Source organism: Pempheris klunzingeri, chromosome 6, assembly GCF_042242105.1.
Source record: "Pempheris klunzingeri isolate RE-2024b chromosome 6, fPemKlu1.hap1, whole genome shotgun sequence".
NCBI classification, from domain to species: Eukaryota; Metazoa; Chordata; class Actinopteri; order Acropomatiformes; family Pempheridae; genus Pempheris; species Pempheris klunzingeri.
This window is the reverse complement of record NC_092017.1, coordinates 25,141,780-25,167,092: the sequence shown is the minus strand read 5'-3', so window position 1 is coordinate 25,167,092 and position 25,313 is coordinate 25,141,780. Positions and strand designations below refer to the sequence as shown.

Below are 25,313 nucleotides of genomic sequence, written 5' to 3'. Positions count from 1 at the left end.
ACGGTGTGAAGGATGGATTCTTTGGATCACATCCTCCCCAGACAAATGGCATGTAAAGGATGATGGACTGGGTTACACCTGCTATTTTTTATTCCATCACTAAGTTTGTGATTCACTGAATCAGGCTGTATCATTTAAAAGTAAGAAATGTCTTTGCTATAAGTGGCATTAGTAATGTCTAAATAGATTGTTAGGAAACATATTTAGCACTATCAAATCAGTTTATAGTCAGTCATCTATAGATGTAAACACAAAGTCACTGTCCCATCACAAGCCGTCACAGAACACACATTTACCTGACTGTAATCTTTATAAAATGTATATGTGCTTACATGGAGAAATATGAATTTCAAAATTAGTATTAATTTTACAAGTGGAAACTATCTAATTATGCTAATCAACAGCTAGCATAATGTTTATGTGAAATGCAGTTTTAAATCTCCCAGGTTTACAATGTTATTACGTGTCAGGTCATAGCATTTCATGTTTTGTGACTGATGTTCAAGGCAATTCTGATTTATGGTTTAAATTCTGCACAAATCAGTTTTGATATCAAAATGTTGCAATCAAAAATCAAAGTTGATATAGTGAGTTTATGTCCCAGGCTTATATCTGCTGCCCATGGCATGTATGTACAGTACAAATTATACCAAAAAGGTCCTTGAATTTATAAAAGGGTGCCAGATAAATCACACACAAAACTGCAAAGAAAATGAATTCAGTACATTTAATTGTTAATTGATTCATTGCACATTTGCTCAAGTGCAGAGTCATACTCAATGTAAAGCTTCAAAAAATACAATCTCAGTCATCTCTGACGTGATTCTGAGTGCTTTCATATTGATTTTTCAAAATAAAATACAGTATATGACAGATAAACCTTCTCTTTAGAGTCATATTCTTTGATACATCTGTAAAGTAAACACTGAGAAACAGGGCAGCATAACTGGTCAACGTCAAAGGTACTTTCATTCATATTTAGGTAGTGTAACTTTCGACATAATACATGTGCGTTTCCCTTTTTCGGTGTAAACACAACTGTGTTGTTTTTTTTTAAAGATTTGTTGAGTGCGACATACTGCACTGCCCTCTGCAGGAGAGCCGCCACATTACCTGTAGCATGAATTAACACCTGTCTGTTGGCACCTGAATTATCATAAACGTCACTCTTGAGCAGCAGCACTTTTTGTGCAAGCTCCCATCTCCCGTTCAGAAATAGCTCAACAAGTTTACAATACTTAACATTTTTTCTCAAATTAAAAAAATAGTTTGGAGCATCGACTGTACACAATACCAAAAACAATGTGCTTTTCCCCATATAGTGTGTAGTGCTGAGTTCAACATGCCCTCCACCGGCTGTGGTTACAGCGCACCCATCTCCCTTTTTTGAAGCGGGCAGTCGTAGCAGGATGCATCAAGGTGGCCTCTCTCCGTGAAACTTTCTGTGTCTGTACCTGCCGTTCTTTTCCTTGGTCATGTTGATACAGGCGTTGTGCTTGTTGGTCTGCAAGTGGTTCCAGTACTTGATGAGTTCATTGGGGTGGAATTGATGGGATGTGATAAGGTGGCTGTACTTACAACTGGAGTAAGACACCCGCCAATGGTTAAAGAGGAACTCGTTGGGAGGGGGTGCTGGGTCGATGCGCAGCTTTGCCAGGCAGATCCCCACGTAAACGTCCTCCAGGTGCAGCCTACGTATGCTGAGAGAGGCCTGGTAGATCAGCTCGGCCATGTCCCCTGAGAACACGTACCCCGTGCCCGAGCAGAATATTGGGTAGCGCTCGCTCGGGTACAGCTCTGGTGGCATGTACCACTTGCTGTCCTTGTTTCGGTTTGGTGCATAGCCCCTCATCAGGTAACCAGTGAAGTACCTCTGTCTGGGAGGCAGCTCTGGCTTCAGCAGCTTTTGGACGAGATACTCGGTATTGACAAACATGTCACTGTCTGTCTTCATCACATAGGAGGCGTGTGGGCAATAGGTGGCCACCCAGTTCATGCCCATCAGGGTTTTGATGGTCAGATTGTAGTAAGTGTCCTGATAGTCCTGTTGAATGATGTCGTGGTAAACACGGCTCTCTTCTTCTATGCTACTCTGGAGGAAGGTGTCTGAGCTCTTTCCTGTGCCGAGAAGGAAAAGACGGACAAACCCCAGGCCCAGTGCAATGCTCTCATTCCCCCATGTCTGGCGGATGGCATTACGGGCATCTGCCTGGCCGGGCTCTGCAGCGATGAGGAGGATGAGGAAGGGAGTGCTGTCCCTGCACTTGAAGGGCTCATTCAGGATGTAGCGATAGGGCTGAGCGTTGAGCCTCCCTCCCACGCCCATCTCCTTCTGTAAACTATTGTTAGTACTCATGGAGTCCCCAAGCCCCATCACACCCATTCTGGCCCCTCCCGCTCCTCCTGCTGCAGCTCCTTCTGCCGCCTCCCCCGCTGCCCCATCTGCCTGCTGAGAGCTGAGATTGAGCAGGGGCTTTGGCGCTACATACCCCGTGTCTCTCCACAGGCTCCTCAGGGAGTTGCTCTGGTTGGCTTCTGCCTTGGGGCTGCGGAAGCCCCTGACAGTGTAGGCCAACGGGTTTTCCCTGGGCCCAGTGCGTCCCGGCAGCCAGTCCTGGTGGCTGAAAAATAAGAAGAGGGTGAAGAGCAGAGCCAGCGAGAGGAGGCCAGCGACATGGGTCCGGAAGAGCGAACGCTTGACGGTCCAGGTCATCTTGATGGGACAGCAGTGCCGCCGTCTCCACTGCATGGTGCAGATCGGGGTCGCAGGAGGCTGCTGCTGCTCGAGAATGGGCGGCGGCGGCGGTCACATACAGTCGCCTCAAACATGTGGTTGCCAACAGTCAGAGGGTTATCTGAGCTGGCAGATTGGTTGGAGTGAGCCTCCTGGTGGAGTCAGGGGAACGTTTGAGCCCCTCAGTGCAGCTTGGAGTAGGGTTAAAAGGGCTCCTTATGGAGCTTGGAAGGCGATGATTCTCTGGCCATGGAGGCTTCTCCCTGGCTTTTCTGTGGCACTGCAGACAAACACAAGATCATGCTCTATGTCTCGTCTCCTTCAGGATATGATAAGGGTCACCTCCTCTGTGTTTGCTCTTTCTGATCTGAAAAGAGAAAGAGAAAAGAAACTGAGAACACTCTTGGCAACGAAGCACCTCATATTCACTGGCACTGAGCCACATGTCAATTGTCTGAGTTGCAGATGTGTTTTTTATTCTACTTGTGGGGACAAGTGGGCCTATTTCTTCACCATTTCATTTATGGTTTCTTACGACACACTCAGAGTAATTCTGGATAAATTTCTTCCAGATGCAGATGCCACAATTAGAGCTTTCTGTGGATGCAGTGGCCACTATGGTAAATGGCACTTTTGGTAAGCTGACTTAGCATTTTTAAAGGGAGAATCTGAATCAATATGACAGTGTTGTAGCATCTTTGATTGGACAAGCACATAGAAAGCCACATCTTCAGAGCCTTCTGTGGTATAAGGAAAGAAAATGGGAGATTTAGAGAATACAGTCGAGTGCAGGTCAGTGGCAGAAGGGAATATTAAAAAATTAAAAATTACTGTGCATGCAGGCATAAATATGGTTGAAAGGAAAGCGCATGCAGATGTGTGCCTGGTTGCTGACTTACAGCATAACACACATTTTCAGAATAAATCAGTCTCACTGTAAACACAGCTGACTAAATGACTCTACACAATGACAGAAAATAAGAACATTTCCTTGATCCTCGCAAACTTATCTCACAGCTAAGATATAGCGAATAATATAAAATACTCCACAAACTTCTTTGAGCAAACTATGAGCTGGCTGTCTGGTGCTGGGCATTGTGAGATGGCGGTTGCCTCTTGCATGTCATTATTCAGCTTAATGCCTGGGGCAGAAGAATAAATTGCAGGTTTGCCCAACGTGGTGCCGGCTAACGCTACCGTGAGCCGCTTGTACAAGTGAGTGTCATCAGCCCCCCACTGTGCGTCGACAGCAAGGGAGGAGATGCATCTGTCAAAATGAGTTTTCAGGGTCCAGCAGGCAGTGGTGCCGAAGCCTGAGCCAGCCTCTGGCGATAACAGCCTTCACCCGCCATTCACCTTCCACCTTAAGCTTATCAATGCTGCCTACTGTCTAGTTGAGACCACCCAGGCTGCACCCGGGATATACAAGGAAACATGCACACAGATGTATGCATGCGAAGATGCAAACATCACAGGCAAAATGTGACGTGGGTGATTGCATCTGCTTCCCACAGGGAGTTGTGCGCCGAGGGAGGCACAAAGACGATCTCGTATGCACACACGGTTTCTCTAACTCAGCAAGGCAAACAATGAGTTTGCACAAGCACAAAATTTACTGTGCATTGCATATAATTGTATGCACACCAAATACTGCAAAGTCTTTCTTTTTGTGTTCAAAGACCCACAAACAGAATCGAATGCAGACCAGCCGTAATGGTATACAAAACAAACACACTGTGCACATAATCACTCAACACAAGACACGCATGTGCACATCTCTCATAATTATATCCAAACCAAACTCATACATCATCACTGATGTGCATGTTAACTCTCACACAAACACACACACACACACACACACACATCACCAGAGAAAATAGAATATGCCAGCAGAGACTTGCAGGTTGTGTAGACACTAGTGAATATTAATGCAGCAGCAGTGCAAGTCTTGAATCCATCTCTCCTTTGTGAAAGTGTTAATTTACTGACTGCCTGCGTTGCTTTTATGTTTGTTTGTTTGCTTGATTTCTAATAATTTGCGGATACCAAACAGCAGACTGTTATTTTGTGGCGGTTCGGTGTGTGGCAGATTTTCTAAACTTCCAATTTTCATTTCCTGCTATGTTTGCTCGTTCATCATGACAACTGGCAAGGAACACGATAACCTTTTCAGGCGAGTGTGCTTACCCAGCGCAAGCAATTACAGCAGAATGAGAGGGGCCAGGGCTGGCTTTGTTCTAAAGGTTAACATACTTTACATCGAAGCATATCCAGCGCTTGAGAGATTTCTGCTGTCAACTAAATGAACATCTAGTTACGTGAGCTTTGATGAAGTGTGCACACACACAGGGCGCATATACACATAAATACACAAGTACACAAAGGTACACACATGTAATGGATGCCCACACATGCCTGCATCCACCCACCCACACACTCACATGCAGACGACCGCGGACGGTTGAGTGTATGACTTTGTTTTTTTGTTTTCAATGCAAATGCCAATTTCACAGGGAGATCAGGCATCAATTTTTACTTTTTAGCAGTTCCATTTAATCTGCCAATGCCTCTTCTCATTAATTCATTTTCTTGCCTCCCATCAATGTCACTTCTATGCAAGCCAATTAGTTACACTAGCACTAATTAAAGCCCCAGCGATTCTGCAGCGGTCAATAATCAGAACGAAGGCTGGGGGAGTGACACAGTGACATACTAGGCATATATTATACTGTTACCGCTGTCACCACATCAGCTTCAAACCGAGAAAATAAACACAGAAACAGAAAAACCTCTACAGTGTGACATGAACGGCATTCTCTGCAGTTTACTCTCTATTTTTCCATGTGTACATAAACAGCACAGCACATTTTTACCTCCACAATGTGGGTAATCCAAGCAAAACAAGCGTCGCTGGAGTCGATGAGGATATGACCTTCATTCGGTAAAACAGTGCACTTTGTGATAGTGACACATTTTCCTCAAGGAAAATCCAGCTCCCATTTGTGAGCTGTTCATACTGTGAGCTGTTGACTGAAGTTGGAGGTTAAATTCTGCTTTATTGAAAACAGGCCTGACCGATTACGTGGCTGAATGAGGTTCCAGGTCCGTCTAATAATAATAACCACTACATTTATGATTCATTTCTATGTTCACTTAGGTCTGCAGCACATGGCCTTCATCAGGATAAAGAAAAGCCAGGCTTCTTGTCCCCTTGATAAAGACCACGTGATAAAACACCACTTTGACTAAGAAATCATTTGTGATTGTTGTGGCTAAATGGGGAATGTTGCTTCTCAGTGGCAACTAATGCTTATTTTCATTTATCAATTAACGTGCCAATTATTTTATTTTATTTATTGTTTGTTTTGCCCAACTAACAGTTTAAAACCTTAAGGTATCCAGTTCACTAGCAGCAAGTCCTCACGTTATAGAGGATGGAAGCAGCATATGATGAGCATGATATGAACATCTTTGCTTGAAAAGCGAATGGCAATAATCAGAATTACTTGAGTGATTTCCTGTCCTAATCATTTCAGCTCTAATTGCTTCAAGGCGGTGCTGTTTGACTAAAAAGAGCTGGTCGAATAAAGTACATGCTCCAGTACATCAGTAATCCTTCAATCATCTATTTTACTTAAATATTATCATTATTATTATTATTTAATTGTCCCCTTTACCTGCTAAAACAAAGATCAACTTAATATCAACCTTAAATTTGATTATTTGCTATAGAATATAACACTCAAAGAAGCTCCATCTTGGCTAATGGGGACCATTTCTCTGCATAATGACCCCTTGGGATACCTTAAGTACATTTTGCTTTTGTATTGCTACAGACTTTTAGCTGTGGAGTATTTTTACATTGAAGTACGTCTACTTCGAGTAGAGGATTTGATTTCTTTCACCACTGTTTTTTCACAAGACGAAGCTCCATTAGCTGACTTTTGAAGTAATGGATGTATTCTCAACTTTAGCAACACATTTGAAGTCATATCAGAAATATATATATAAAGACTTGATCCTCTAGTTCTAGTTATCAAGTTTTTTTGCTTTAATTCTGTAACAAACCCTGCTGGACTCCTAGAGGGCTTCTATTTAATGCTTTATCCTAGTCTGATGACAATACAGTTGTTAACGCTCAGCAACTATAGCCAGCACCGGGCAAGGAGGATGCCCACTGTTTTGTTTCCGTTTAATTTTGAGACTCTGTCCTGGCTCCAAGTCTCCATTGTTAGCATTCCATTTAGCCGGAAAAAAAAAACCAAGCCAAAGTCTCAAAAAAGGTCTTTGTCTTGAGAGTAACTTCCATCTTTCTCTATCTCTTCTCTTCTATCACTCACTGACTTGTACTGCTTACGCTGGCAAGAAACATCAGAGCTAGTTTCACTGCCATTGTGGCGGCACCCATGGCCCTACAAGGCATGTTTTAGGAATTTCACATCTGCTTTTGCTCTCTCAAGGTCATGCTGGGCTCATCTTAAAAGACTCTTCTTGGGAATTCAGTCCAAGGCTTTGTTCAGAACAGTTGGTTGAGAGTAAGGAGGCTGCTGGTGAGTCCACACTTCTCCCTTCAGTGCTGCTGTGGACTCATCTTAATCCTCATCCTGGTCATCGCTCCTGTTCAGCTGCCTCAACAATCTGTCATTTTCTCACTCTTGTTTACCATCTGATTGCAGTGGAGAGTTCAGAAAGACTGCCAGGAAAACAAGTGAAATAGAGGTGAGGGGTGGTGTTGCTCTTTCTATTCCTAACTTTCATCCTCTCCATCTGATTCAGTGAGGTATTTGACAAGCTGGTAGCCCCAATTCCCTTTACCAAAGAGAAGTAATCTTGAGCAAATTGCAATGTTTAATAAAACATGGTATTGTATAAAGGGTTGGTTCACGTATTCCCACAGTCCTACTGGATGAATAAATGTATCCCTCTCTCTAACACCACCCTTCATAGTCCAAATGTGTTGAATTGATTTTAAAGTGGATGTTATTTAACATTGTAAATGACAGATATTCTTACTCTTCATACGATTAACTTTCAGTGTTGAGGTTGATTTGTTGGAGTTTAATGGAAAATGGAAAACTGTTTTCACTATCTATGGCTTTTAGCTACCTAGTTCAACGTCTGACTGTAACACATGGTGCTCACGTGTTACAGCTTACTTAATAAGTGGATACACATTTTTCAATCAAATTGTAATTTCCATCCATCCATCCATCCATTTTCTATACTGCTTATCCGTCAGGCTCGCGGGGGAAATGGAGCCAATCCCAGCTGACTTGAGGCGAGAGGCAGGGTACACCCAGCCAATCACAGGGTCACACACAGCGACAGACATCCACTCACGCTCAAGGCTAAAATTTAGAGACATCAGTTAACCTAGCTTGCATGCGTTTGGATTGTGGGAGGAAGAGTGGCCACACTAGCATGGGGAGAACACGAGATAAACACAGAAACCTGGATTGGAACCTGGAACCTTCTAGCTGTTCTTATTTATTATTATTATTGCATCGTATTTGTCCAGGCTTTGGGATTTAGCTACTGGCCAGCAGGTGATGCTCTCCATTGATTCAATTATGTTTTTCACTTTTTGCACTTGTGTCCGTGCACCTGCTGGAGTTCACTCTCAAAGACCAAAGTTGTTTAATGACTAAATATACCACACGGAGTGAGTTAGAATTAATATCTTTCCAAAAAAAAAACACAGAAAACACCACTGCTCCTAAACAATAAACGTCCATCCTAGAAAAAGTCTATATAAAAAACAGAGATAAAATGTTTTTTGGGTGTGTTTGAGTGTGTATGTGACTCATCTAGGATAGGACCGCTGGGAGAGGGAGGGTGCCGTTCTCGTTAAGTGTTGCAGAACAGATGAGTGACACTGGATGGCCAGCTGTGTTTTTTTTTTTTTTTTTTAAAACCCTTCCTCACTAGAGGCTGGTCAGATCTGGGCCAGGCCACTGGAGCCCCCGATCACACAACATTACTATATCTGTTCCTTTAAGGGTCAGTTCAGCCAAATGACAAAAAAAACCAAACACGTTTCCTCACTTATCTCAGTAGCTCTGGTTGGAGTTGCTCTGCCCAGGTGTACCACCACCTTCATACAAGAGAGCAACGTCTTGTTTTAATAGCAGCTAGTTACAATAAAAACTGTTCCCGGTGACGTCCGTGTGTTAACAGGAAGTTTCTTTGAAGACATTTTGCTGCTGATTCTTTTACAGCTGAATTGATATGTCTGATCGGATATATAACTTATCGTATAAAACATATCTTGATTGTCGTTAAGGTCGTTTTAAACCCATTTCTCCCAGTTCCAGCTTCTACATCGGGAGGATTTCATGTTTTTTTGTTAGTGTGTTGTTGCCGTAAAATGAATAGCTTTGGGGTTTGGACCTGAAGGTGTCACCTTGGGTGTCAGGAAAGTGTAATGGGAATTTTTCAGTGTTTACTGACATTTTTAGATCAAATAATTACATGATTAATTGGGAGAAAAGAGCAGAATAATCAACGATGAAAATAAATGTTATTTAACCCCTTCATTTTTTTTTTTTACTTTTCCATGTTGTCAGCACCCACAGTTCTTATCCCATTAACACACATTGTGATGGGATGGAGGCAGAAATTTACCAAATGAGTCCAAAACTACTGAGAAAATGTCTTCAGTGCTTTGAGTGAACGAACCCTTTAACGCACAAGTCAAAGCCATAAAATGTAGATGTACAGTGTAACATTTATATTCATTTGTCCTTTAACAACGGCTGTAACAAAGGAACGAGCAGCCTCTTAAAACTGGACTCAAAAATACAAGAGACCTCTGGGAAATAAAGCTTTGGCAGCCCTGAGCTGCTGTAGCTGTAGTAAATATTATATGTCAGTGATTTTCTTCCACTCTGCGAGAGTCATATCCAACCCTTCTCATTGTGCTGCTGTCAACTTTTACCACTGAATTTAATTCTAGCAGTATTTCTGTTTTACTTCGTTAATAAAGCTCGGCCATATTCTCCTCGCTTCGACTCTTTCCGGGGGTTGTCGGTTCAGACGCCACAGCAATAAATTATGAGGTGGTTTGACAATTAGACCCCATTAAAGTTTCATAGTCTGGTGGGCAAAGTGAAAAAAACCCCAGATGGTGAGCTTAGCTGCATCTTTTTTTGTTGTTTTAATGTCCATCTCAGCAGTTAGCAGATATCCCTAAGCATGCACAAGCTTTGGTGCCAAATAGCTCAGGCAGCTGGACGCGATGAAGTGGATAAAAAGCCCTGTTAATTGAACTGAATCAATGGGAACTCCCTGGCTTGGCCTCTTGGCAGGTCCAAGGAGGGGTTTCCTAAACTTGATTCTATGTAAATAAATACAGTACAGTCTTCGGAGCCCTATGTGAAGACAGTGATTGGACCTTTAGGGATCTATAGGTAAAAAAAAAAAAAAAAAGGACCCTGCTCCAGGAAAGGATGGATGGAGACCATCTACATTCATGCTTGGGGAGTAAAGTACTTGTAAAATCAAGCTATGTTTAATTTTCCAGGGGAACACCTGCCCGAGGGGCCCCTGCAACATTTTAGGGAGCCACTGGGGGGTCCAGAAAGTGTCTGGTGGAGAGGAGATGCAGGATGCTGGGACACGGAGGAAGGGCATATGGATGGATGGTTTGATGAATGGATGGATAGCAGTCAAGGCGGCTGGGAAGGGAGGATGGCTGGATGTAACAGAGGGGCGAGAAGGGCGGGGAAGGCTAAATGAATAATGAGGATGTGGAGGACTGATGAGACGTGCAGTGCTGCGTACCTCCTCCTCCTCATGCTGCTGCTGCTGCTGCTGCGGCTGCTGACAGGGCTGCGGTCGGCTGACGGAGTGCGTGAACCCCGGCGCCTTTACCCGCCATCGCCGCCTCCTCGGGCTGGAGACAATCTGCGCTCCTCCTGCAGCTCCCTCTCCTCTAATCACACCGACACCTTGGATGTGTTACGTCCCTCCACGTCCTCATCCCCACGGGCTCAACAAACCTGCAGCTTTTTGGTTTTCCTCCTGCTGCGACCCCTTCTCTCCTCCTTCCCCCGTCTCCTGCTCCTCCAGTCCGTTATTCACCACAGCTTCCCTCCGCCTCACTTCTTCATCAATATTTTTTTTTTTTCGCTTCCCTTTCTCTCGCTGTTTCACTCTTGTTTTTGCTTTATCTTATCCTACTTTATCTCCGCCTCCAAAGAAGGTGTTATTCAACGTGGAAATGCAAGAGAGGACACCACAGCATCCGCACACAGCTTATCCGGAGCCCTATCCGAAGGGGAGAGGGGGAAAGCAGCGGCGGCAGGGCAGCAGGAGTGCGGCTGCTCGGCGGGTTGAGACACAGTGAAAGCGATGAAGAAAAAACACAATAAAAAGATAATATCCGCTCCCACCTCTGAGTCCAATCACTGGAAAAACATGTTCCCCGAGTCCTGAAGGGAAAAAAATAACAACTAGTCGTCTTCCCTCACCTCCTTGCTTCGGTTTGTCCTTCTTGTTTTGCTTCTCCTGGATCTTTCCTCCGCTCCGTCTTGGACCGACTCCTGTCGGATTCCCCAGCCGGGCAAGGCAGCTGCTGGCCCGGGTAGGCTGGCTGTCAGGCACCGCTACACTGACGGAACTCTACCACGTCACTGCATTATTAGCGGAGCATCTCACGTGACCCAGTTAGACGTTTATGTTGCGTTCAGGGGGTGTGAGTGAAAAATAAAAAAATCCATCCTGAACTTCAACACACACACAAAAAAAACACACACACACAAAACACAAACACACACACACACACACAAAACACGCCCCAGCTTAAGATCCGTTCCAACACATCCTGTTACAATTGAAACTTGATAAAGGTACAACTATTATAATAATAATGATAATAATAATAATCATTATTGTTATTATTATCATTATTACTCATGAGGTATTCTTGTTATATTCTTTCCTATTGTTATTTGACCAACAGTTTATTAAAGTTTGAGAGTTATTACTTTAAATGGCAGTTGTGTTTTACACGAGTCAAGCAGTGATTTGAATGAGGCAACAGAAATTATTTTGCCTTTTGAGTTCCACATTTTTTACATAACAATACAAATGTCTATTGCCTACTTGAAGGGGGTTTATACGTTGTGCTAAATAGCACTAAAAGTGGTTCTTTGGCTCGTAATCATAGGGGAGCCACGATTGGTGTAGTACCTATCATTAAAGGTGCTAAATAGCACCTTTGTCAAAGGAATTTGTGTTTTTTTTCCAATCTTAAAAACAGTTTTTACATTAAAAACTAACAAAAAACAAGGAGAATATCATGGATACACATTCAAAGGTAAACATCATTTCAATCAGGACAAAAACACTGAGCAGTGATTTTACCTTTACAGCCTAGTGAACAACCTCGTCTGCGTTCGTTTGGTCCGAAGCCGTCATTCACAGGTCACTGTTACGGCCGTCGTGCTGTGTGTTTGTGGGTGTGTGTGTTTTCCTTCATGCCTTTCCTGGTTCCACCCGTCCCCTTCCTTCCACCTGCAGTAATCAGGGCTGAGGTTAAAGACCTGAAGAAGACTACAGCCCTGTTTAGGCTGTGTGTGTTCTGGGGTCCATAACCTTACCCTACTTTAACATTGGTCACTATTTGTCTGTGAAGGTTCTCAGTCATCCAGGTCATAGTTGTTCCTCAGGAGTTGAACAAAAGGCAACTGGACTTGTTTAGTCAGATTGGTTTTCTCTATTTATACAAAGCCTATAGTCTCTTTTGTGACCTTTTTAAACGTAATATTTTTGAGTTGGTGAATAAATTCCCGGTTTGCTCTGATAATCCAGTTTTCTGCTTTTTCCTTTTTCCTGCTGTTATTTAATTATTACTCCTCTCATCCCCCGAACCTTCACAAAGACGTACAACATTTCAGAGCTCGTCTGACATAATAAAAAGAGAAAATTGCTTCATTGTGCGCCCTGAGTTCCATTACATACATTTAGCTGAAGCTTTTATCCAAAGCGACTTACAGTAAGTGCATTAAACCGATACAACCCAAATATTTCAAGAATCGAGAAAGTACATCAACTTCATCAAATATGCTCAACTGCTATTTAGAAACAATAAGAGAAAGAGGGAAGATTTTTTTCTTTCTTTTTCATGGACCAAAGTTCAGTCTGAACAGATGACTTTTCAGTCTCTGACAGAAGATGTGTGGAGTTTCTGTTGAGAGCAGTGAGGAAGAAACAAGCCAACTGGCAGCAGCAGTGCGAAGTGGACGAGCTGGGTTGGACCACGTCCTGGATGGGCTGCGGCCATGCACAGCAATGAAGGGGTTTCTTAGTGATACAGCAAGCTTAGCGATTGTTTTTAGACAACAGTTCTCACAATTTTGAGGCAGCTTTTTGTACACGGGTGCATTGTCTTGTGTTTTCCCTTGGGATAAGCAGGAACTTTGACTGCAAGTCAGTCTGCAAAAAACATCTGCACATCTGCAAAAAATCATCATAACTCATTCTGATTCTCTGGGAAACTTCCAGAGAAAAGATCTGGTTACACTCTGAAAATAATTCACCAAAACTATGTGGTTAGAGTTAGGAAACAATGATAGTTTGGGTTAAAATGAGTATGTTGGTTACATAATTTAAAAAAAAAACATACATATACAGTCTCCTGTGTGAAAGTGCTGTGTTTAACCCGTCTACCTTCATCCTAAGCTCCGCCCTACATAACCTTCCTGGACATTGTCTACTGTGGTCATTTTCATCCCCTGCTGGTACTGCATCTTCGAACCCGTCACTGAAAAAGTATTGTTGAGTATCACACACTTTGGCATGATACTGGACTGGTTACTGTAGCATTTGTAAAAAAAAAAATATGTGGGTTTATGTATTTAAAATTGTACACCAACACTGATTATTAATTGATAACTGACTTTAACTGTCATTTCAACTTGCAAATGACAGAGTGTACATGAAGCAACATGACAACGATCTTATAGGGAAACTGAAATGTTGTTGTCAGTACTTAGTTGGACATTTTGCTTTGCTTTGTTTTATTGCTCTTACGTTTGGTCCATAAAACAAAAGATCAAGAAAAAGATCATTTCTACATATCTATGTCCAGGAAAGAAAATTTGCTTTAAGTTACAGGAGATGGGTTCATGGTTCCAAACATCTGACTGCAGATTAGCGATGATTATGTCAGAATTCAGCAGGAACAGGAGCTATCGGGTCCATTTATAAAAAAACAATCCGTTTGCAAGCAGTGTTTTTCACATTAAAGCTAATACGGATGGTTTTTCCAAGTAGAAAGCTCATTCCTCCCATTTTTCCAACAGTCACTTGAATGCAACATCACTCCCTCCTTTTCCTCCTCTCCCCCCTCCTCCCAAGCCAACCACCCCTCTCCCCCTCTGTGGGCGGAAAAAAGGGGATTTAACTCGGTAAGAGCATGGTGGCCAGTGGTTGTCTGGTAACAGCTGGATTTGCCACCATTGTGCTCTTTGTTTAACACTGCCTGCAATGTTTCTCAATAGACAGTGCCATTTGAAGTCACATCTTTTGGCCCTGTTCGTTACATTAGCAATGCATCATTATGCACACATGATTACAAACTATATTTAGCACGCTTTCACATCTAGAGTGACGAGAAAAAATAAAAATAAACACATGGTCGAGGTGGTTGAAAGCACCGACTCTCTCCCTCCACCACAGCACGATGACGAAACACTACCTGCCTCATTAATGACTTAAACAATGCAAACCCCTCATCAGCTTTCAGTCATGTTTGCGCTGACGCACCCCCAGAGACTGTAGCAGTTTCTTGATAAGCGATGAAAGCAGCTCGTCTCTGTCTCTCTCCTAGCAGAAGTGGAGCAGATGGAATTATGGCTCATGCAAAAGCAGCTCGCCACTTCAGGGACAGTAAGCTGGTGGGAGAGTGGCCTCTTGCAGCACTGTAAATATTGTAAGGTTGCACCACAGCATAGGAGCGCAGGTGACTGAATAATTAATAGGAGCTGTGTCTTTGACAGATATACTTTGGAGGCCATTAGCTCTGCTACCTGGCCGGTGAGAGCATATTTGTCAAAAGAAAGTAATGCCGGGGTGGTGATTGATTTCCCGGGGCTGCCAGTTTAGAGGGAGCGCGCCTCTGTACATTAATATCATGTGGCATCTATTAGATAGGTGACTTCCTCAACTCGTCTAGCCTGGCTGCCTCGGCAAAGACCGGCGTATCAAAATTTAAATTGTCATCATTAATTGCCGGTGCTCGGGGAGTATCTTGGAGCACCACATCTGTCTCTCCTGCTGAAACTCTCCTGCACACAGACACATACACAGATGTCCTCACATAAAGTAGACAAAATGCACACACACGCAAACCCACACTTTATTACTTTACTCAGTTTTGATAAACTAGCTTGCACCCTTCTGTAATGTGATATCCTTTTATCTTCCAAAGTTTAAGCGCCCACACCTTTAACTGAAAAGTAAATAAAAGCATGTTTGTGCTTTGGCACGAAGGGAGATGCTATTCACAAAATATGACTGCTAGGATAAAGCAAATAAAGGTAGAGAACACATTTCCTTATTGTATTTTTTTTTGTTTTTTGTTTCAAACACACTTCCAAATAGCGAAAAAGTAAAAAAGCACAGTGCAGTTTCTTTTCTATGCAAAGCAAGAAGTTCAAACGCAAATGATCCAACATTTGCATTTCAACCTGGAAACCCTTTCACATTTGAATAATTTCTAATTTCTATGCTTTCAGTCATGGTCAATTCGTCATATTGCCAAGTTCTGAACAGAAATGCTAACTGACAAGGCAAATAATGCAGTTATATCTACCTATTCACATTGTGAGCTTACCCATTTGATAAGTCAATTGTTTTTTCTTTGTTCTAATTCTTTATAAAGCACATTTTCCTCAGGTTGTTCTTTGCTTCACTTTCTCTTTCCCTCTCAGAGGAGGAAGGAAAAGTTGGTTATCTCAATGCTACGCCTTTTAAGAAATGCAGTCTCAGATGAAACGCGAGCTGTTATTGCTTCTGTTAAGGAGTGCAGTCGCAATATCCTGTGGCAGAGCCTCAAGTGCAGGTAGGGATGTCTCTGTGACTGGCTTTGCCTTCACTCAGACTCAGGTCTTTGCCCAATGAACAAAAACCGGAGTTTATTGCATAGGAAAGAACATTGGACAAGTTTAAATGTGACTTGTATCATTCAAATAATAACAACTGACTGTACATGTGTAGCGCCTTTCAAGTCTTTTTGCCCACTGAAAGCATTTTAATACGACATTCACATACCAGCGGTGGGGGCTACTGGGGGAGGGGGGACTAATCGTTCACACACAGATGCACAGCATCAAACTGGGGTTCAGTATCTTGCCCAACATGCGGACTGAAGGAGCCAGGAAACAAACCACTGATCTTTCGATTAGCGGATAACCCGCTCTACCACAGCTGCCCCTGACTACCTCAGCACCTGCAACCAACACATTTTAATCATGTCTATGCATGTTTTGATTAAGTTACAGTTATGTCTGCCAGATCCATATAGAAATACATTTTCCTGAGCAGATCCAATCAGAAAATGCGAGCAGTTGGCAGGCGGTTTGAATAGTAGCACGCCTGTCAGAATGGATTGTCTGGATTCTCACAGATGAGCAACAAGCAGTGCGATTTTTACTGTCAGCATACAGAGAGAGAACAATGAGAGGGAGCACACGTGCATGTGTTTCTCCACAAGAAAGAGAGCTCTGATTTCAGTCTGTATACATGCAATGTATTGTAATCCAGATAATTCATATCCAGACACATGTGGACACGAGATATCCGTCACAGCCTGGGCTACAGAAAGCCAGAGCTGTCAGATCTTCACTGCCAGAAATAGATGTGGTCAGACAGTCTTGGATCCAGCCACAATGTACAAATGAGCAATGTAAACAAGAAGAGCCGGCGGTGGAAGCAGGAATTCATCTGGACAGTTACAAGGGAAGCATTACATTCCTTTTAGGGCAAGAAGTGAAGTGTGTGTGTGAAGTGATGTCGTAATTAACAGTATCGAAATCGAATAGAAAGGATAAAAAGCTGTAGGTTAAACTATTCCTTGTAAACTGCTCTTGAGAAAACAAATATGACTTGGATCAGTATGAATGTAGATGTACATGATGCACATTTAAGTGATAAAGTGGTAAAACACAACAGAGAGAATCTGTCGTGATTGTCAGCAAAATTATCTCAAGATTTCAAAAGTCTTATCTTGAGACTCCCATTAAAAAAGTAGGTCGAAACGAAGCCCCACAGTCAGAATGGAAGATGGCTGCCAAAGTGGCTGTGGGACTTCCAGATCCAGAATGATGGCTAACCAACCAGGCACTGTGTTGATTGACAAACAACAGAAGAAGGCAGTGGTGATAGATGGAGCAATCCAGACGACAGCTTCATCAGAAAGAAGGAACACGAGCAGATCAAAAAATATACCAAGGGAAGAAGACAGAAGAGATAGAAAAGATGTGGGAAGTGAAGGCTGCAGAGGTGACGGCGGTGACCGGAGCACTGGGGGGCTGTGACCCACAAACTGGGAGAGTGGCTCCAGTAGATTCTAGGTGGAGCAACATCTGAGGCTCCTGTCCAGAGGAGTGCAATCATAGGAACAGCTGAGATACCACACATAACCTTCAAACTCCCGGGCCGCTAGTAAAGGACCAGAGTTCGAGGAAGACACACCACAACGCTGGAGGGGGTATAGTCTCAAGGCCATTTATTCTGCAAAGGCGTATCTTAGTTTTACAAATTCCACTAAATCAATTTGTCAGTTAAACTAAACTAGTAAATCTTTCTCAGACCAGATCAATACTGACTTGGCATGGTCAAAAGTTTGTTCTTGATCCAAGATATATTGACTTTGGGTAGTCCACACCTCATAACCCACATTATATTACCCAATTCTGGACCCTGAACAAAGGCATTCTCTATGGGTCTCTCCTGCATATGTGCACTGAACAGCCTTGCAGAACTATCCACCATGTACATACTACATAAAAAGTATCTGTTATCGTGCACGCAAGAAAACAAATATACATGTGATAACAAAGAATTTACCATCCAGATACAGGTTTAACTGGCTCTAATAGATGCATAATGTTCCCAGCCATTACATAATAAACAAAATTATAGTCTGTGCAATAACATCCAATTAGTTGTATATCAATATGCTTTAAAGAGACCTTGTGTCTGGGAGGAAGACAAGAGGGGGGAGTAGGAGAAGCTGTCTATCAACCACACGTCTCGGCTGCAAGGCTCTGTGGGCCACCTGGATGAGGCTACATGCATAACCAGCTGCTGTAAGATGACCTCTGACCTCTGAGTAGGTACAGTAAGAGTGTAAAAATATCATTATCATCCGCAACCATGACAATGTTCACATGTGACTGGGTTTCAAATGGGATATTGTCACTCTAGATTGTTGTTTAAGTGCAATAGTTATCAGTTTCTGCTTTGATATGTTTGTTACTGCAATCAATTCAAGGAGCTCAAATGCTGTTAAGTGCCCAATTCATCATTGATAAAATGAGCAGAGAGAGATTAATACTATCAGTAACATAAAGAAATGGCCATATACTTTTCCTTTTAGCAACCTTATCACAAATTCCATTGGGCCACCTTTTATTAATAACAGTTAGTCTGTGTAAGTACATGGAGAGGAGGGAGTGCTGAAAAATACGTAGCCATTGAGATATGGCAGCTTTTTACAGCTCTCTAACCCCACTGTACGTACTATCCATCCAATAACAAACGACAGGCTGCCCAGTGAACGCAGCATTCAGCCAGTTTAAGTGAGGTGATATTGCACTTTCATTTGTCAGGTGGCCAGAAGCATGACTCACTGTTGATTTATTATCGATATTGACTTTGTAAGGTGAGTATATGTCAGATGATGGGATGGATTTCCAGTTTGTGACTCTGCCAACCAAGTGGACATTGATAAAAAATAAATTAATGTACATGTACATATGGAGCTGGAGCCTGGATGTGGTTAGCCTAGCTTAGCAAAAAGATGGGAAGCAAAGCAGGAACAGCTAGCCTGTCGCTGTCCGACCGATATCTTAATTATTCCAACTAGTAAATAGCATTGTTTGAACCATCTCTTACTATGGACACCTGCTTTAATTTACATTGTGCACCAATTTAAAATGGTGGTGAAATTGCTGCATGGAGCTCTATTTGAAGTGACCTGTGTTTAATGGAACTGCCAGCCTGTCAGAAATAATATTTCCTGTGGCTGTGATATAAGGGCTGTTATCTGAACTGCTGTGAGGGACAGTTTGGCATTCACGGCTGGACATACAATATATTCTAAACAAAAAAATAACGAGATGAAGAAAAGTTCAGATCCAGGCCCAGTCAGTGAACCAAAATTGTGCCATGATCGAGCTGAATTTCTGACCTAGAGCAGCAGACACCAGACAGATAAGAGATGAATCACTGGCTTTTCTGGGGGGGTCATTCTCTATTTGCGCAATTCCGCTTAAATGTTTATATTACCAAATAGAGTTGAGCTGACAGAGCACGGCTGGTGTGGAGAGATAGCCTCTATAGATCTTCTGGGATAGTGGAGCTGGAAACATCCAGCAAAGATGCTCTGTGCACCTGCATATTTCTGATAATGTGAGCACTGCTGGCTAAAACACTGCTCGAGCCTTTTCCATTCCAAACATTTTCCCCTTTTAACGGTCACATTTTTCTAAAACTATTTCTATATTACATCATGGGGCTATGTGTATTAGAAAAAACAGTTGAAACTACAATTATTTAACTTTTCGTTTCTGGTGGAAGAAGCTTTTAAATGTATTTCTATAGTGTAAAAACTCATACAGGTCAAAATAATCCATCCATCCATTTTCTATACCGCTTATCCGTCAGGGTCGCGGGGGAGCTGGAGCCTATCCCAGCTGACTTCGGGCGAGAGGCGGGGTACACCCTGGACTGGTCGCCAGCCAATCGCAGGGCCACATACAGACAAACAGACAGACAACCACTCACTCTCACACTCACACCGGTCAAAAGAATCATGTTTGATTTATGTATTTTTCTTACATCACACATGAAATTGCCTCCATGTCCTGGGAAGGCAGCAGGCAGAAACCCAAACTATAGGCTTATTTCTCATTACTATTTGCTTACTACAGACTTATTGTTGTATCCCAGGGTTCAAAAAGATGTTTAAATACATCAAAAGTGTGACTGATGTCATTTGATCTGACTAATATTGACTCCTCATCATTGAAGCTCGTCAGTGATGGAAGAAGTACTCAGATCCTTAAGTAGAACCACAGTGAAAAAGTTCCATTATAAGTGAATTAAATAAATAATAATAAATAAAAATAAGTAAGTGCAAGTCCCTCAAGGTGTACTTCAGTATAGCACACATAGACAAAATGTGTTTCTTCCCAGTAACCAACTTCACAACCTCCTACGATAAAAACGTTCAAAAGAATTAACCAACTTCAAAAAACACTTCACATGGTAACACACAAAGGAATTAGTTTTGGTGAATCAAGTTAGATCAACACACTTATTTTGAAACTGAAAGTTTAATATTTGTTTGATACCAATTGAAGTAATTGTATTTGACAGTGTGTGTATTTGTGTGGTCGACTGTATGTGGACTTGATGTACAAGATCAAAGTAGGAATCTTGCTGTCGCTCAGTTTTTTGCTGTCCTGTTTAAATGCAACTGTGTTTGTTTTCTAGTTCCAGATGCTTTTGAGGTACTTAACTTTGTAAATGGAACAGCTTGTTCAAAGGACATATGCGCCGCTCTTGGCTCATCCAGAACACATGATTACTCATATTCTTAGCATGAGGCCATGTGATTTATTCATGTCACAACTCAGTACTTTGTTTTTGATATTTTACTTTTACATTATCTCTCATTTCCTCCTTTAGTGGCAACATGATACAGCCGTGATTGAGTTAGTGCTTCATTGTTACTGTTACTGCAAGAGATGGAAGTTTACATCTAAATTATTCACTTCACCTTCATGTTTTATTTTCAATAAACTTGACAGTCTGAAAGGTTCTATATTCTGCTCTTATTCAAGTTTGTTTGTGGAGGTCTTAGTAGAACAGGTTTACATAATTTAACGTTCAAAAAGCACATTATTTTTCTCTGCTGCAGCTGTTTTCAGCTCAGTTTTAGAGGAACAGAACAATCTGCTGCTGGGACAGTCGGCCTGCTGAAGGGCTGGAGGAGGTCACGTGATCAACAGCTCCCCTCATGACATCATAAAGGGAGCAAAATCTAAACGGCATGTTTTCACAGTCATTTTAAATACAGAGATGTTTAAAAACATGATCTATGCCATGTTGCATTTTGTTTGACTTTCCTTTCGTGGCTTCGTGCTAAAATTTTACCAAAGCAGACGCCTTATCTTTCAGTAAATGCAGTGTTGCAGCTAACAAACTGAGTAAGTTTAGGGTTAGTCATGAGGTGAAACATTGTTATTTTATACATGTGGGCTTCTTCTTTGACCACAAAGTGTGCGCTCGCCCGTGTGTGTGCTCACACATGGATACCATGTCTGTGTTTGTGTGGGTCTCTCTGTCAGTGTGATGTTTTCAGGTTTTTTTTTTTTATGCACATGCACGTGTGGGTGTTGGAGTAAGCTTACCCGTGTTTGCTCCACGGCGTGTAAGCGAGCGTGTGTGTTTGAAAAACGGCGGCCGCAGTGGGCGTGTTGGTGGTGGGATGGGTAAAACGCAGAGGTCAGCTATCACTTTGAAACATGCTGGTCCTTATCTCTGTCATGAGGTCTAATAGAGTAATGAATCAACATAAAGCCCAGGAGTCTCCTGAATGGACCACTGCCTCCTCCACTAACACTTGTGCTTCACTTCGACTACACTTACTGCCTCTGTAAGCATCTTTTGCCCTCCACAGTTGTTTATGGGGCGTTTTCAAAAGTGCCTGAATTGTGACTACTGTCAGAGGTGTATTCACACATGAGCAGTTGCGCCGCCTCATCTTACACTCAGCCACTATGAAATAACCCTGGCCACGGACAAATGGGATGGAGAGCCTTTTTGAAGGGAAGGTAATAGGGCACAAAAGGGAAAGCAGCATATTTGTGATCACCTCATGATCTCATCTCGTGACTAGTGCCAGATCACTGACTACATTCGTTACGAGCTTTGTACAATATCATAGAGAAAAGATGGAAAAAAGCATGATTCACAGCAGAAGAATAAGGATGGGTGAAGTTTGGTCGATGCGTTCAATTGGCGGAACGAAAAAAAGCTTGTTTGAGGCTTATTATGTGTTCAAAGCTTCCAGTAGCTGCTATTTAGCAGGTAGTGTGAAAAAAAGACAGTGACTGTTCTTGTGAATATTTGTCTCACAGTATCTTTAATTAGCCCATTTATTATGATAGATGCATTGTAGGCAACACCATTTCAATCAATTTTCCTTCTGTATTGAGTCCCAGTAAGCTCAGCCTTCAATATTCAAAGAGCATATAAAGCTTCATACAAAGGACTGTACCAGCCGATTGTATAATCCACTGCTGTTCAGTTTTAAAAACGGCTCATTCCACCAATATTACATAAGGCATCACTCTAACACAAAATACTGAAGATGAATAGACATTTTTCACACTGGTTTCACTTGAAGGTTGCAGTGGTAGCACATCACAATCACCGCAATAGTCAGATACAGGGGTTCGGCATTTGACTATTTTGGTATCCAAACAAAAATGTTACCTCTTTAAAGGCCCTAGGGAAGACTTTCTTATCTTACAATACTTTAATGAAACAGGGGCCCAGGTAGGAGTATGTACTTAATATAAGTTTGACATAAAATAGAGCACTGTAAATAAAAGAAACACACAAAATAAGCCACGCTGAATATCAGTCTCCACATACAGGAGTCTGTTTCATGTTTAAGATACAGTACATACCAGCGGCTCGGTTGTGACATGACATCATTTGTTCCCGATTGTTTCGACATATTTTACAAATCAAAACAAATACTTTACTTGCAACCCGTGCTTGAGCACATACAAGCCCTATACGACTGGCACATTTTCCCCAGCAGTGACTGTCTATAGTTTAGTAACTGTAACTAAGCACAGCAGGCCACATGTCACAACCACAGACTGTATAAAAGAGGTGGACATCGCTTCCAGGTCTGAAAAGTGAAGCCAATGAAGAAATGCCTTAAATCTGCAATATTTGTTATCTAATGCCCAGCAGTCTCCACTGGCTGCAAAAATTGTCTGAATGCGTGGAAGTCTATCACAAAACAAGTCTGCTTCTTACTTGATTTACTATCCCAGTAAACACTTTCCTAATGAGTTTATGGTCTCAATCACTAGTTTCAAGTCTTCTTCAATACGGAATGAAATATATATTTGTAAATATGATCCCAAAAGATTCAAGATTCAAGATGTTTATTTGTCATGTGCACAGTAAGAACACGATGGTGACACTGAGCAATGAAATTCTTACTTTGTTCGTTTCCCTCCACATAGACACAAGAATAAAAAAAAAGTATAAAATATAAAAAAAGAGGGCAATGTACAGAAGAATACAGAATAAAACAGACGATAAAGCAGGAAATGCTTAAGGGCAGGACTATCTACGGTGGGACAACCAATCAGATGCAGGTCTGTCTAAACCTAATCGATCACAGGCAGGGTCTTCACATAAAAGAACTTCCAAAATGCCAAACTCACGTCTCAAAACAGCAGGACACAAACCAACGGGTGACGTCACGGTGGTCACATCCTCTTCTTATACACAGTCTATACACAATCTATTTAGTGTGCATGGGCCTGTATTATATTCAGCAATTAAAGCATTTACATAGAGGTAAAAAGAAAAGAGCAAACATGTAATTAATAAGGTAATGTTGTATGTAAGCTGCACTCATTAGCATGTCGGGCTAAATAGCTTACTATCACAGTAGAAAGCAATGCAGCAGTTACTGAGGGTGGAGGCACTCAGCAAATGGTCCATTATGAAACGTTACGTTGCCACCATTTGCAATGTTAATGTAGGCAGTACACCAAATCACAATGGTGAAACAAACCCACGTATATTATCTTTGATTCATCTAAAATTCGTAACATTTTTATCTTCATCCAAACATCTGTAAGACCACGTCCACACTAACACAGGCTGGGAGAACACTTAGCACTTATGCAAAACAGGGAAATAATGACTGCATAACTTTGATGAAAATGCAAAAGAAGCTGTTCAAGTTTGAAATGAGCTTTTGCAGAATCAGTCAGTTGACACCAAAACCAAGCAAATGATTAAATGTATTTTATGTTGATTGTGTATTAATCTGCAATATCAAAAGAAAGAAAATAGAAGTTAAAAATCCATCTAAACGTAATGCTCATCAGCAGGTTTACTGCCAAGTAGGTTTTACATTACAGGACTTTGCTTTGGTACATTTGATGCATACACTACTCACAAAAAGTTAGGGATATTCGACTTTCAGGTGAAATATATGGAAAATGTAAACAGTGAATGCTACAGTGATATTATATCATGAAAGTAGGGCATTTAAGTAGAAGCATACAATGGTAATTTCTTCATTTTAAACAATGTATTGAAAGAAAAGCTAACAACAGTGGTAGGTATACCACAACAAAACATGTTCAGTGTCTCAATAAATTGGGACGTGGCCAAAGGACGTCCACTCCTCTCCTTTCTGTGACTCTTCCAGTCTCTGTATCACTGTTCCAACCTCCTGATGACACTCTGTGACCCTCTAAGCTCAGTGAACACCTCCGTCTGAGGACTTCCTGTTTGAAGCCTCCAGTGTTGAGGTGCTGCTGATCAACTGTTAGGTGTCGTCTTGGTCTCATGATGTCAGAATGTGAACAGCAGGATGAGGAGGACTGTTTAAATACCAATTCTAACTGAAGCAGGAAATGTATTGGTGGATTCATGGATCAAACCTGTTGTGAATGTTGCTGTTAAGCTTCTTGTTAGAGAACAGCAACTTGTGCAGAAAGTACTGAAACACTGAACAGTTGGGACATGTGCATTCAAAGGTTTAGAGAAGGTCACATTAAGTTCACCTGGAAAGGTTAGAATGCATTTTAGGTTCATCCTGAAATTTCACCTGAAAGCTGAATATCCCTAACTTTTAGTGAGTAGTGTATAATAAGCATAGAGGAAAAAGATAAGGAAGAAGACAAAATAATAAAACACAGTAAGTACTGTAAGTCAAGAAGCATACATATAAGATGGAAATGTATTTACAAAACTGAATATGATTCAGCACCTATGATATGTGTTATTTATTCCTTAAGACATCTGATCACCCTTATCTTGGATATCAGCCATAAAGGGTTCCCTAGATCTAATTCATACACCATCTTTATGTGTCGATATTTTTAGCCCGTATAAGGCACATGAACATATGCTTCATTTTTGCCCTCCAGTGATATTTGATGTCTTCGCATGTGCAGAGGAAGTCCTTGCTTACTCAATTTGCATGATGATGCCTTTTATGATGCAGGCTTGTGTCTAAAAGTGAACCTCTGCACAAATTGGCCAGGTTACCAGTCTTCAAAGAGAATACATTAAT

At 41.9% G+C, this 25,313-nt stretch overlaps 1 protein-coding gene across 2 annotated transcripts; it reads right to left on the bottom strand.

Annotated features, from left to right (window-relative positions):
- Positions 1-780: 780 nt before the first annotated feature.
- b3galt2 (UDP-Gal:betaGlcNAc beta 1,3-galactosyltransferase, polypeptide 2) lies at positions 781-11,306 on the bottom strand. Of its 2 annotated transcripts, none has more exons than XM_070832346.1 (2): positions 11,209-11,306; positions 781-3,101 (listed from the first exon to the last, which is right to left on the bottom strand). In XM_070832346.1, exon 2 carries the CDS (start codon positions 2,747-2,749, stop codon positions 1,415-1,417), a length of 1,335 nt encoding a protein of 444 aa, XP_070688447.1. In that variant the 5' UTR covers positions 2,750-3,101; positions 11,209-11,306; the 3' UTR covers positions 781-1,414. The 2 variants fall into 2 exon arrangements, with proteins under 2 accessions (XP_070688447.1, XP_070688448.1); XM_070832347.1 differs by lacking the exon at positions 11,209-11,306 and adding an exon at positions 10,520-10,590.
- Between the last annotated feature and the right edge of the window lie 14,007 nt (positions 11,307-25,313).

Bases quoted from the DNA above. Each gene is read 5' to 3' on its own strand.
- b3galt2 (XM_070832346.1), bottom strand. From the start codon at position 2,749: ATGCAGTGGAGACGGCGGCACTGCTGTCCCATCAAGATGACCTGGACC.